The 14,610-nt window shown below is 42.9% G+C and overlaps 2 protein-coding genes across 7 annotated transcripts in view; both read right to left on the reverse strand.

The window, feature by feature from the left end:
- Pdk1 (pyruvate dehydrogenase kinase, isozyme 1) overlaps positions 1 to 3,636 on the reverse strand; it is a 35,613-nt gene extending 31,977 nt beyond the window's left edge. For 2 of the 5 annotated variants that reach the window (XM_005393211.2, XM_005393210.2), the window contains exons 1-2: positions 3,276 to 3,636; positions 1,094 to 1,235 (exon numbers count right to left, since the gene is read on the reverse strand). In XM_005393211.2, the coding sequence (XP_005393268.1) occupies positions 1,094 to 1,235; positions 3,276 to 3,477 (344 nt within the window). In that variant the 5' untranslated portion in view covers positions 3,478 to 3,636. Of the gene's footprint in view, positions 1 to 1,093; positions 1,236 to 2,804; positions 3,007 to 3,039; positions 3,162 to 3,275 lie in introns of those variants that run through there. The other 3 variants (XM_005393209.2, XM_005393213.2, XM_005393212.2) reach the window with 3 other exon arrangements.
- An 8,579-nt stretch (positions 3,637 to 12,215) lies between these two features.
- The window catches only part of Itga6 (integrin, alpha 6), a 74,906-nt gene continuing 72,511 nt past the window's right edge, over positions 12,216 to 14,610 (reverse strand). Inside the window, exon 25 of one of the 2 annotated variants that reach the window (XM_005393215.2) lies at positions 12,216 to 14,385. In XM_005393215.2, coding sequence (XP_005393272.1) covers positions 14,224 to 14,385 — 162 coding nt within the window. In that variant the 3' untranslated portion in view covers positions 12,216 to 14,223. The remainder of the gene's footprint in view (positions 14,386 to 14,610) is intronic. The other variant, XM_005393216.2, reaches the window with a different exon arrangement.

A 14,610-nucleotide genomic window follows, 5' to 3' on the forward strand; every position in this document is an offset into this window, starting at 1 on the left:
TTTTTGTTTTTGTTTTTGTTTTTTGGTTTTTCTCCGGTACCGGGAACCGAACTCACAACCATGCGCTTGCCAGGCAGGCGCTTTTTGCCACTGAGCTAAATCCCCAGCCCCCTTAAAAGAATACTTCTTAATGTAATGGCATTAATAATAGCTGTAAATAAGTGGCCACATATGAATGTACACTCTTAAGACCTTTCTTAAACCGGGCATGGTGGCACACCCCTGTAATCCCAGCACTTGGGAGGCTGAGGCAGGAGGAATATTTCGAGTTCGAGGCCAGCCTCAACTGCATAGTGAAACCCTGTCTCAAAAAAGACACTTCCTATAATTTGTGGGAAATCGGTTTCTATACTATTCCATTAACTTCTATCTATTTTAAAGTGGACAAATATGATCAGTGCATGCTGTATGTACATATTTAAATAGCACACTGAACTGCATTACAATGTAGAATAAATATATATTAGAACAGAGGAATAAAAGTTTTAATTTCTGTGATTGTAAAAAGATACACTTCAATAAAATAAATTCCATTTATAAAGAATATGTAGAATCTTGAATACATTTCATCAATCCCATGAGAATATGGTATAACAAAGACAAACATGGGTCTGAATCCTAGCTCCAGTATCAGTGGTGTACACTATTGCCTTAGGCAAAGGACTTTACCTTCAGGTGCCTCAGTTTCCTCATCTGTAAAACAGAGTTAATGCTACCTATAGAGCAGGGTTCTTGAGCAATTAAAGGTAATATATATAAATATCCACCATCAAATGGTAGATTTTTTCTTATATCAAAATATAACATCCCTTCAGATTTAATAACAAAGCTTCAATTTACTGTTCATATTTTCACATGGGTCTGTTTGGTTTTTTCAAAACTAAGAAGTGGTAAAGTCCAGGAGCGAGAGAACAATCCTAGCTAACACACAGGCCAAGCCTAGGTACACGTGCATGTGTACATACACGTGCGCACAGCACAGGATTGCGGTCATTACCTTAATTTCTACTGGAAAGTAAAATAAGCATTCGTTTTAACCTTGAATGAAGTCCAGAGTTCCACTGAAACTGCAAACAAAACATGGGAATCTTACCAGCTTTGTACCAGTTGAACGGATGGCGTCCTGAGAAGATTATCTGGAAGGAGACTTATTTCTTTCATTATATTTGCCAATCTAACAGGCAACTCTTGCCGAAGAAACATAAATGAGGTCTTTTCACAAGCATTCCCTGATCCTGAAACCAAAACAGTGAGAAAATTAGTTAAGTAGAAGCTATAATGCAACAGAAGCCAGGAAAGAGGGAGAAATACAGGGGGAGTTAACCCAGCAAATCCAGCGTGATATGACCACCATGACGACCAGAGGAGACCAGTAGGCAAAGATACTAACTCTAACACTAAGTCCAGGCCTAAAAGAGGAGAGATGAGATAAGCCAATCTCTAAAGTTAATGTAAATCCACAATGACCTTCCAATTCCTGATAACTTCAGGGCTCTGGATGGCAAATAAGATATGCTCAGCTGGGCATGGTGGGCTCAGATACAGAAGCATGCCTGTAATCCCAACACTCTTTGAGAGGCTGAGCCAGGAGGATCACAAATTTCAGCCCAGCCTGAGCAACTCAGAAAAACTCTGTCAAAAACTAAAAAATTTAAGAGAAGATGGAGACTGAGGATGTTGCTCAGTGCAAAGGTACAGCTCCCCAATATTACAAGGAAAAAAATAAAGAAAACTCTCCAGATTCTTCTGTTTCGCTTACTTCCATTCTTACAACCTACTTTAAAACTAACATGACATGAGCATGCCTGAGTAAGACTCAGGGACCAGTAATAGAACCTGAAAAGGCCTGTCCTATGTGTCCTGTTGCTACTATCATTGAAAAAAAGTCTGTTTCCTAACATTAGGTTTATAAAAAGTGAACACCTAAGATACAGCAAAACTCTCACCTGTGCAAAGGAAAATTCACCATATAGCACCATTAAGACTGATTTCCATGAGTTGAGAATAAGTGCAGAGAAAAGCTTTCAAACAACAGAAAGAAAACACACACACACACACACACACACACACACACACAAAACCCCCCAATGCTTGTTCTTCAACCACCTTCAAGGAATATCTACTCAATTGTCTGATTGCTAAAAAGGCACCGGGCCCTTTCTCCACTCTGAATCAGGATGCTAAGCAGACTAGATATAAAATGTACATGGCAGCTGCCCTTAAAGCTAAACCAAAATGTCCTATTATTTCACCAACTCATTTCAGACAAATTCAGTCATGTTGCTTTACCAGACACAACCTTAGCAAAAACTAGACTACCAAGACAGAAATTATGGCAATAACGTAAAACATCCACTTGAGAAAGTTTCAGGAAATGCCTATGAACGAGGTTAAATTCCGCCCTTCACTACATTATAATCATTTTAAAGTAAAAACAAAAGCAAGGGCTTTGAGCTGAAAAAAAAATCAAAAGCAAAAAACAAAAACAAATAAAAATCCCCAAACCTCACCACCGTAATCCACAGTTTTAAAATAAAGCTGCCTGCCATGGTGTTCTCTTTCAAACCAACCAGCAATGCATGGCAGTGACGTGATAGCACGTAGCATGGGGAAGATAACTTCTACTCGAACTGTAACACTCTGCGCGTTGGTTAGGGTACTTCCCCCATCACCCTCACATGAGAAGTCAAGGCAAACGGCTAACTGCAATTCCTTGTGCAATCTGCTCCAGAAAAAACCAAGGTGCGAAGTGGTGAACCCACGGCCCCTTGTACTAGTGCACTTTATACATGCTCAAGACTCACGCGCTGCTGCTGAAACGAACGGGCAGCTGATGCAAACGCTCTCAGGGCACTGTCAGGGAAAACATTCTAAAGAAACACTGGGCCGGCGATAACTTGTTTTTCCTATCACCGTGCGTGCCAGTTCGACGCAATCATCGGTCGATTGCATTTCCCATCGCTCTGCAGAATCCGAAGGTGACACCCAGGCCCTCGGCCGAGCCCAGCTCGGGGGAAGGGGCCCGGCCGCGCCGCGCACCTGCACACGTGCGCGCTAAGGCGGGGACTTCATTCTGCCTGCGTCCCTCAGGCTTTATTTTTCGACAACAGCGGGTAAGAAGCCCCACGTCCCGTTACCGGCTGCGCGCGCCAGCACCCGCAAGGGAGGAAGCGCTAGGGCGCAGGGGAGCAGCCAGGAACCGAGCGAGCGGGTGAGCGCGGGCCCCAGTCCTCGCCCCGGGCGGCGCACAAAGGCCCGCCGCGGGCGGCACTCACCGAAGTCCAGGAACTGCTTCATGGACAGCGGCGACGGCGAGAAGCGCGCGTAGAAGTCCACCTGGCCAGGAAGGCTTCGGTCCGGCGCGGGCCCGGAGCCGGAGTCTGAGGTGAGGCTGCGGCTGGCGCTGGGGTGGGCGGCGCGCGGCCCAGGCCTCGGTCGGGCCGAGGCGGCCCCGCGCAGCAGCCGCGTAAGCTTCATGCCGAGCCCGGCCGGAGGAGCTGAGTCCCCGGCCCAGCTTGCGGCTCGGCGCCGAGGCCGGCGGTACGTGAGGGACGTGTCTGGCCGCGGGGGCGGCGACCGCTGTCAGGGCCGCGGGCCCGCCCCTCGCCAGAGCCCGGCCCCGCCCCTGGGTGGAGTCGGGAGAAGGACGGAGGCCGGGAGGGCGCGCTCGGCGTAGCTCCGCCCTGTGGAGGTGGGACGAGCTGCGGCCAGCGCCTCTCCAGCTCGTGGGATACCACGGGTGGCCGTTGGCATCCCAGACAGTTTTGTCCCACCTACAGTGTGGCGCGCCGCGTTCCCACGCCTTTTTGTAACAGAGTCCACCTTCTTTTTTTATATGATGAGGTTTATTGGTACATTTTAGATATACATGATGCTCATGTTCATCGTAGGGAATGTGTACCTGTACTTGATATATTTTGATTTCTCTTTTTTTCCCCAATCCCCTCTCCTCCCTTCAACTCGTCTTCCCTCCCCTATTTACAAAGCTGTGTTTCCATTTTATCCTTTTTTTAATCGGTCATTTTCCCTTTTCCCTTCGCTTCCCTCCCAACCTCAGCAGCCCACAGATTTTAGGACGCGCCACCCCTCCGCTTGCGGGTGCCCTTGGTGTCCGGCTGGGAGCGCGTCCCTGAAATGCCCGTCTGTGGTGCAAGTCCCACGCTTACCATCGTGTGTGTGCTGGGGTGAACTCAGGGCCTTGCGCATGCTAAGTGCTCTGCAACTGAGCTACCTCCTCAGGTAGAGCTACATCCTCTGCCGAGCCCCACGTTTTGGAGGTGACAAAACAGACCTGGAGAGCTAAAGGCGCCCTCCCTTGCCAAACTCTGGTACATAAATACAGTATCACAGCAACTGCAGCCCCCAGAAGAGCATTGGCAGCCCAATTTGTAGCGCTCTCCGCAGGCATTCTCGGCATGGTCATTGGTGTGTTTAAAGGGTCCCTCCGCTGTGACTGGCTTCCTCTTCACTGACCTCTTAAAGTCACTCTGGCCACTCCACCCTTCATGTTTCTATAAATAATTGAAAGGAGTGGACAATTTCTAATAATAGTTTAATCTTACACAGCTGCAAAGGCTGCAGGTTCTGTTATAATTCACTTGTTTCCACTACTGCTTCCCCATATAACCATATAGTACGTCATAGATGCAATGAAGCTTTTACTGTTCACTGCAGTAAAACAGTAACCGCTACAGAATAACACTTCATTTTTCCAAGGTAATCGGGTCTTGAGTTGTAAAAAATAAAAAAGAAGAAGATGATGAGTGTCTCTTTTTTAGGTTGTATTAGTCCAACAAATTGTGTTTAGCGTGAAGGAACACTGACTGCCTGAAAACGTGTGTAGGTGGTGGACTTGTGGAGAAGGAAAGTAATTTTTTCTTCAAGCCTCATGAGTCCTTAGAACTGACACCTATTACAAGAGGATGAACAACAGGAAGACAAACATGTTTATTAATGTGTATTTCACATATACATGGGAGATATCCAGAGAGTAATTCTCAAAAGGTGACCTTGAATTCATACATATGTACAGTAGAGAGCTGGATATATATATATAAAGTTTTAACAAAAATAGTAAACTTTTAGAGAAATGTCAAGACAAAGGAAAGACTTAAATCTCTTTTATAAATAGCAGTTTCCTTTACTAAAGAACAACTTGTGCCCTGTTTTTTGTAGTTCTTCCTGTCCTGGGTTTCCTGTTTTTTTCTGTGGCCTGTAGCTCAAAATAATGCAAATACCTAAAGAATATTTTGGGGTAGCATAGTCTGGTGCCCTTCAGTACCGTATCTTCCAGTACTGAAGAGCCTGTTCCATGGAAGGAGGATTAGGTTTGTTCTGGGCAGCCCAGACAAGAACAGATGGAAGACTTATGAGTGGAAACTGGAGGGAGACAGATTTGATTCAGCAGGGAACACTTTCACTGTGAAATGAGCAGCCTTATAGGGGACGGGGCTACTTATCAATGATCTTTAGTTAAGAGATTGCACAACAGCTTTATAAGGATGGTGCAGGAAAGTTTATGGAACAGTGTGGTTTAAGGAGAAGAACTAGGGTTTTGTTTTCAAATCTTGGCTCTGCAGTGTGCTGGCTCTGTACGCTTGCATGAGTTTCTTGACCTCTCTGAGCCTAGGTCTACTCACCTACAAAAAGGAGCGTAACTATTTCACCAGGCTACTGTGACATAGACAATATAGCTGTTTGTGTTAGCAAAATGTCCAGGACATACTAAACACTCAATAAATCATACCTATCTGTGTTACTACTGATCTTCATTATTTCCTTGTTAGTGGAATAAGGATTTAAGAGCTAGTCCTGCAGATGCCTAATGGGTAATTAAAAGCACGATAAAGGTTGGCATCTCTGCTTTTATTGTTTATGTCTCCTGATTAAAGTTTGGATCAGAGCCCTACTCAGTCCTAAATATGGGTATTGGTTAAGGAGTATTACAAGGTTTATTAGCCTTAAACTTACCTAGTCTATTTCTTTCCCCTCAAGACTGAGGACACCAAGATAAAGAGTAACTAATTTTTAGGATTGTCAGGGACATCTGCATTACAACATACAGGTCTACATCTTCTGAAGAGATGCCTAGAAATCTAAACTTGCGGCCACCTCAGATTCTAGGAAAAGCAGAGGCCTCCCAGACCACACTATGATAGGAACAATTATCCCATGACTGGGAACTAAGGCTACTCCCCCAAAGCAGGAGGCATCATCTCATGGTGGGAACTGAATTGGTCCCTCAAGCAGTGATGGCCCTTCCAGGTGCCCCCAGACCCAATTCTGAGATACTCATTGCCCAGACTATAGCTTGACCAGGATTATCTATGCTGCCAGCTGTGCAGCCCCCCAGCCCTGACCTTTACTCTCATTGTCTATAAAACCCTGAGAGAACTGCAGCCATCTTCCGTGATAGGGAGGACCTGAGCTCCTCTGACGATGAGAACAGCTGAGTTCATATCAGGAAAACCAGTATGACAAACTTCTCCAGGAGAATCAACAGCACACATCTTCCCCTGCAGTTCTGCTTTTATGTGGCTGGCAACAATTCTCAGGTGGGCCTTCCACATCCAGCACCATGCTGACTCAGTTCAACTGGGTGTTACAAATTGACCATTAGGTAATCCACCACACTAAGTAATTTTCAAAAAAGGTAAAGTCAAGAATCCATGTAGCTGTAAAGTGAACACAGGCCCAAAATTATATTTAATACATTAATTAAATGAGGGAACCAGAAAAAAAATGTTACATATCCAAAGGAGAAATCAAACAGGAATACAGGGAAGAATTTGCACAATCTACAAAACTGGCTTTTTCCTTGAGATCAGGGAGGGTGATCTCTCTCCCTGACAGGTTTATGTGCATTGTTCTGAGTTATTTGCAATTTTCAGCATTATAAAACAGCTCAGAGGCAATCACATACCCTGGAAAGTTTTAACTTTAAACAAGGTCTAGCATTCCACCAAAGCAACCCCCGCCCCAACATTTGTCTTCTTCCTCCATCATTCAGGTCATTACTTGTGCAGTGGTGTAGAGGCCATGCTATTCACCAGGATTTGTTTTAGGGGAAACCTAGTTTTTATTATTCAAAATACTTTGATCTGTGGCAGGAAGTGCTGAGAGAGATCCGCTTGGAAGGCTCACGTATAGCTCTGCGGGAAGCCTGGACAGGAATTCCCTTTGCAGAGAGGTGAAGGGGAGGAGGGAGGAGATTGCAGAGGCTGGCTCACAGTGTAAGGCCCACATTTATTTTTAAAACTGGAGGGAGAGTTGCTGAGGCTGGATCTTTTGTGCCTTTGTGAAAACTAGAGGAAAAGATGGATTTTTTTTTTTTTTTTTTTCATAAGAATTGGAGTCAATGGAAACAGCGTTAGCATCCAAGGAGTCTAGGCAGGAGCATGATGGGAACTATGCAGTAGTAAAGCCCTAAGAACTCATCAACATGGACAAGGGGAACTCTAAACTTGGACCAACTGGAGATGGCAATGCTGAAAGACAAACTTAGGCACATTAAAAATTGAAAGACTGTTTGAGCAGACATCAGTCATTTCGTGAACTGGGCAGCTCCAGGCTGCACGTCGTTGCAGGCTCCAATAAAGGGCACAAGAAAAGGCAAGATGAAGAAAATACTTGATTGGTTAAAGTGGAGCAATACTTATCTGGATCATTCCAGAGGGAGGAGCCTAAGTAGAAGTTAGTTGGCAGTTTGGGTATTGTTTATGTTGGAACCCAGGGCCCTGGAACTCCCTCAGTATAATGGCATCATAATGAATTATTTTAATCATAATTTGAGCCAACATCTCTGAGGGCCAAGAAATCTCTTAGGTCTGAATTATACATGAGAGACAAAAATATCCTTGCTAATGTGGTTTAAATATTGTGTCCCCCAAAGACTCATATATTGACTTGTCATGTTGGCACATGCCCGTGATTCCAGTTACTCAGGAGGCTGAAGCAGGAGGATTCCAAGTTTGAGGCTAGCTTGGGCAACTTAGCAAGACCAAATCTCTCTCTCTCTCTCTCTCTCTCTCTCTCTCTCTCTCTCTCTCTTTCTCTCTCTCTCTCTCACACACACACATACACATGCACACACACATACACATGCACATTCACACACATTGAGGGTGCTAATCTCATTGAATGGATTAATGCACGGATGAGTTCTTAGCTGAAGGTGCTGATAGGATCTGGGGGCATGGTTAGAAGAAGTAGGTCATTGGGAGTGCACCTTTGAAGGGCACATCTCCCTCTGGCTTTTCCCCTGCTCCCTGCTTCCTGGCTGCCATGGGTTGAACAGCTTCCTGGGTACCACGAGTTAGGCGCCTTTCCTCCGCCATGATGCTTATATTTTAAGCCAGTTGCCATGGACTGAAACCACATGCCAAAGTAATCCTTTTTTCCTTTAAGCTTCACATATTAGTTATTTTGTCCCAGCACTGGGAAAGCCAACCAATATACCCCCCCAAAATGTGAATGGCCGTGGAGCTAAGGACAAGAGGAAATGGATATTCTCCACCCTCCCTAAAAACAGGACATAGATTTAGAAAGACAAAATTTCTTACACCTTCTCCCAGGAGGAACAAAGATTAAACACTAATAGCAATTTAGGACCCTTAGAGACCTAGACATGGTGCTACCCTCCCCTAATCTCGCCCTGCAGACCTAGCTGAATTCCCACTGCATCCTGATCTTGTTTATCTTTGAGGACAGGATGCCTGTGGTCCCGGAAGTCCCTCTTCAGGAGGATGAGCCAATATCGGCTGGACTCTAGATGGCTGTAAGAGTGACTATCAGACAACTCCGTACTTCATTATAACCCCATCTGCCTGCTAAATGCCGCAATGCCCAGCACCATGATGAAGACCACAAATAACCATAAAAGGAACAGAAAAGTGGCCCCCAAATTCCCTCAAAGACAGGGCTAATCCTCCTCTTTAGTCGCCTCATTTTCCTCCTCATTTTTTTCCCAGTATCTATAACCCACTGCCCCTCCACGGGTTAATAAACTGGTTTATCTCCCACTTGTATTCTTGGCCAAGAATAAAGATCTCCTTCAGTGCTCAGTTGGTGCTTGGTCTTGTTATTGGTTCTACAATTCTGAGAGAGAAGAAGGACCTAGTTTATGGTCAGAAATTGGTAATGGTGGTACCAGAGGAATCTACATTAACAAGCTGTGCTTAACTGTTCCTTATCTGCCATTTATTTGCTATCCCATAAATTGCTGCCTCTAGACTCAAATCCTTTTTGTCTTGTCACTTCTCTAAAAATTTACTGTTCTTTGAAGATGCTAAAAAAAAAAAACAAAAAAAAAACTAGACTACATAAGCAACCTCTAAGAACTACTGTGTGCATTCTCCCGGTGTCTCTCATGTCTATGTAAAATATACATGGTTCATTGATTTTCCTCCTTAATCTGTCTTTTGTAACAGAAGTACATTCTAACTAAGAACCTATGGGCATTTTTTTTCCCCTACACATGCTATCCAAGTTCAAGCTGTGCTCTTCTTAAATGTTGTTGGGGTAATCCAGTGACTACTTGCACATACATTTCCCTTTATTCCATTTCTTCAGTTCCTAGCTGCCTGTTTCTGGGGTTCATTCATTCAATAAATGTCTTAGAAAATACTACATAACAGATAAGCCCCATGTTAGGCACTGGGGTACAGCAGTGAACAAGGCTTCAAGATCCTTGCTCTCATGGGAGTTTTAAGGGGAAAAGACAGATAAGAAATATATAAATTGCTGGGGGTGGTGGCACATACCTGTAATCCCAGCACTCAGGAGGCTGAGGCAGGAGGATTGTTGCGATTACAAGGCCAGCCTGGGCTACAAAGTGAGTTCAAGGCTGGCCTCACCTGCAAAGTGAGACCCTGTCATATAAAATTAAAAATATCAAAGCCACTGTCTCAGTGGTTATGTATATTCCCAGAGCCTAATTTAGCATCTCCAGACTTAAAATAAAAAACACCTTCCAATTAGACCATGATTAAGCCGCATCTATCCCACAATGTCAGAATCTTAACAGAATGCTCACTGAAATCTACTTGTTATTGGTGAATTGAACCTCACTTGCTAGACTTTGTGATAACTAAAGCAGCCCACCCTGACCCTGCAGTGTGAGATTCTGGGCAGATGTTCTAGAAGGATGAATAGTGGGAAATTTTATCTGACTTCTCCCAACATGGGCCTGTTTCCATGCCCTGGCACTTGCAGCACAGCTGAGATGGGCCAGAGCAAGGGCAAAGAAGATTGAGGCATTCGCTAGCTGCTACAAAAATTGCACTTGACTCCCTCTCTCCAGCTTAATCATCATTACCTGGTCAGTTTTGCCCTTTGTGACGCCTGGACCAATTTTCTTGCTATGGTTTGTTTCACAGTTATTTGTCTTTAGAGGATTAGGCCATGCATCCCTACATGACTTTCCCCCTGGATGATGTGTGCCAGGAATGCATCAGCAGACAGGGCCTCATTCTGTGTAAAGCACTCCCACACTCTACAGTGGGAGGAGATGCCTTCCCCAGGCTGGCAAAACCTGTTTTTTAAGGTGCAAGAGAAGAACAGATCACACTTATTACTCATCAGGATCAGTCCTTGTGCGGGAAAAAAGACGCCTACTGGCTTCACAACAGCCACACTTTTGAAATCATTCTGAAGTTGTTTTTCACCTCTTTGAACGTCACCTTCTCTGCAGTGCAAGTGGTTGGACCAATGCTTTTGGTCTTGAAGAACTGTCTTTAATCATTTCCTTTAAGCTACTCAAACTCACCAAACGTCTGTACTTGTTTTCTTAGCCCTGAGGATGTACATATGTGGAAAACCACCTACACTGTAGTCCCTACAGCATTTCACTTTTTCTCCAGTAAAACTGGAGTCTCTCGGTCCATTTCTCCTCCCACGATGTCCTTTTGTAACTTTGTGTCTTGGTAATATGTTTTCATTTAGAGTAGAAGCCTTGGTCTTACCCTTATTTCCCTGGTTTGGACAACTGAAAGTATTTCCCATCTATATCCTCCTCACATCCTAGAACACTCTCAGCCACAAAGCAGATAAACCACAACTGTGTGTGATCCACTGTGAGATTTGGGGCAATTTGAAACTAATAATAAATGTCAATTTTATGGACAGAGTCTATAATACCATCATTTCATATATATATATATGTATACACACACACACACACACACACACACACACATTTTTTGTTGGGGAGGTGATAGGGAAGAATAGGTGGAATCACAGGAGTCATATAAAGCACTGCCATGTCCTTGACTCAATGTCATTTATGCCACAGCCCTAGTGAAACCACAGCTACTAACAGAAATGGTTATGTGATTATACATGATTGTAGTGATTTATCTGGGGGAAATCATCAGACTGGATATGTAAACAGGTGAAAGGAGGGTTCAAACCCACTGGCTCAAACATTTCTTTGGATGATAATACCTGTTTTCAAAGAACCAAGAAGGCTAAGACTTATTACCAAGTATAGTGGAAACTATTACCCAGTGTGCTTTACAGACAACATATTTTAGATTGGACATTTATCCAGTTCTCCTCACACTGAGCACCATACACGCTTTATTTTCTCAGCAAGTTGTGATAATTCAGCTAGAGAAGTTTCATAAAACTGCTTAAATCTAAATGAAATGCTTTGGTGGAGAAAGTACTTTCCAACTGAATGATTCTGTCAAATCAGCCCTGCTCGGACATCTAACACATACTCCAAGAAGGAAGTGACTCAGCCATAAGAATATTTTTTATGGCATGGTTCTCTTGCTAAGTAATACTTTATCCTCCGCCAGCATAAGCCTTTGAAACATGAATCTGTGCAAACAGACAACTTCTGAATGTTTTTGTGGTGTTGGGGACTGAACCCATGGTCTTGTGCTCCATAGGCAAGCACTCTGCCACTGAGCTACCTCCCCAACTACCTTGAATAGACCACCTATAAGACTGTTTTCTGTTCTTATAAAAAAGGAAATTTTAAAGATGTAAGCATCAACAAAACAACAGATTCAAAAGCAGATCACATTCATACTGCATTCCTTTGGGTTCTTGTATCTTTGGCTGATCTAAGATTATACAGTACACAGAAAATAAATAAAAATATCAAAAAGTTTTGTTTTGCTTGATGAAATAAAAAGAAATGCAATTCAGATTGTTGCTTACCATTTTACGGTCTGTTCCACATACACCAGTGCTGTGTTACTAAGCAATGAACACTTTCATAAAAAATTTATTTCACACTTTTATACAAATATCCACAGGTATTTTCTAATCATGAAATAATTTTACAATGCTAGTTAGTATAAAAATGTATCAAATGCAAACAGACCAGTGACTTGACTTGAGATGACATTTTTAACAATTATAAATTTAAATACCATAACATTCTTGTTTCTTTGTTGTTAAACTATCCCTCCCACCCCTCTTTTCAGGACATTCATTTTTACAACAGAGGTCTACAAACACTGTCAAAATATCAGCTTCTTCGTGTCCTATAACAAAGCCAGTGTGTTAGGCTCCAATTTACTTAAGGAAGAAACTGAGACTTTAAACACTGTTATGACCTGCTTGAGAGAAATTTTTTTGTAAACAAAATGCCATTTGCAAAATTATTTTTGGAATAAAACTTTTGAAGTACAATCAGAATAAAGTTCTTGGTATCCTAAGGGTGTAAGATTTGTGAAAAGAAGAAAAAAATAAGACTCCAAGGCAACAATGGCATATACAGCTGTCTTTTGTTCTTTTAAAAGATTGATGCATTGCTTATACTACATCCAAATTAGCACCTGTTTGCTGTTGTTCCCCAAATAACTTAATATATCAAAGCGCAGTAAGTTAAAAAACTCCTATCTATTCAATCTCTATTGAATATATAGAGTGACAATTGTCTTTCTCCTCCCATCCACATAACTTTACAATTAAACAATTTAAAGAGCTTGTGAAAAGGTAGTCCCCAAAGTCATTTGGAGGGACTTTGGGTAGGGGAAGAAACAAAATAAACACAGAACACTGACTCACTGTTTGAATGGCTCCAATGACATCTAAAAGTGAAAAGCTATGATGTTCTGCCTGGTTAGAATCACGGTTTTGGTAACAGATACTCATTCAGTAGTCTCACACTGGATGGGTCTGGGCCCACCATCAGTACTCACCAGTTTCTTTCAAGCCCTGAATATACAATATATTTGCAGCAGTGAGTAAACACGTCCTAGAGTTCAAGGAACAGTCATTTTCTCTAAAAGTTCCTGAAAATTATAACATGAAGTTCAGAAATATCACACAGGTCTCTAAACTAAAAGGTTATCAGATGTGTGATAAGAATTAAACACAGTTAAATCCTCTTTCCTAAACCTTTTGGGCTGCAGGGATGGGACACCAAGAAGGAGATGTTATAATTTACAGATAAGTTATTAAAACAACTCTTGGATACATTTACAAGGAATTATTATCTTTTGGCAGTAAATAATTTAGGTCAAACTAATGACCTCCCATGTTCTAATTCTGATTGTTTAAACCAATGTGAAGGATCTTTGGCCTGTTAGTCAATAACAAAACGGTTTGAAAAAAAAATAAATATCATATACAAATATAATTAGCATTCAAGTCTGCTGCACCTGTGTGTTTTAGTGAAAAGGAGAAGGAAACCTGTGTGCATTTGGCGTGTGTGAGGATTCACACATCTAGGAAACGGGGGAAGAGGGCAGGATGGTCAGTCACCTATTGCACATTTTATAAGACAGCACTTTAAACAGAGACAGGACTACACCAACAGCAGATTCCTGTGTTGCAGGACAGTTAATCTGCAGGTTCTCCAGCCCTACGGGAATGATGCTTGCAGCGGCAGACAGGGCCACTTGGATAGTGCGGGTGACTGGTGCCCTCCTCCAGCTACGCCGCCAGGGGGGTGTCACCTTTGTGTAACTGGCAGGTCCTTCCCCAGCTCGTGTAAGTCAGTCACACCAAAAACAAAGGCCACCCGGAAAGTTAAATTAAGGCAGTTAAACAAAAATCCGCTCCAATAGTCATCTATTTGGCTGTGCAAAACAGGAGCCGCCTTCGGCTGCGTAACAATATCCACAGTTTCCATGGTAGCTTCGTACTGTGTGTCGTTAGTCTGAAATCAATCTTCAGATATTGAACAGGCTTTTAAATCCATTTGAATGTCCGAGTTGGGGGGAAAAAAAGCATTTTGGGTACTGTGAAGCTTCTCTGACACCCCTAGGAGTAACTTTCATTTTCATTCCATTTTGTGATCCATTGTTTTTTTTCCAAGTTATCATTATATTTTTCATCTTTGATCTCTCGTTCTTCTTTCCGGATCCTTACAGCATAGTATCGGGGAACGCTATCATCGTACCTAGAGCGTTTAAAGAATCCACACTGGAGAAGGGGAAGAGAGAAACAGACACAAATTAGTTCATCTCAAGGAAACCAAGTGCATTAAACGAAATGTCTAAGCTTTCTGTTCAGCCATGTCTACCTTTGGACCAAGGGAAAAGAGACACCATTTTAAGAAAGCACTAACAGGTTGAAAAGAACAGCCCGGAGAAATGTTAGAGAACAGCTGTAAAACCGGAAGAAAAGTCCATTTTCACCTTGTCTTTA

This window comes from Chinchilla lanigera, unplaced genomic scaffold (assembly GCF_000276665.1).
Source record: "Chinchilla lanigera isolate Chin_1 unplaced genomic scaffold, ChiLan1.0 scaffold00048, whole genome shotgun sequence".
Classification (NCBI taxonomy): Eukaryota; Metazoa; Chordata; class Mammalia; order Rodentia; family Chinchillidae; genus Chinchilla; species Chinchilla lanigera.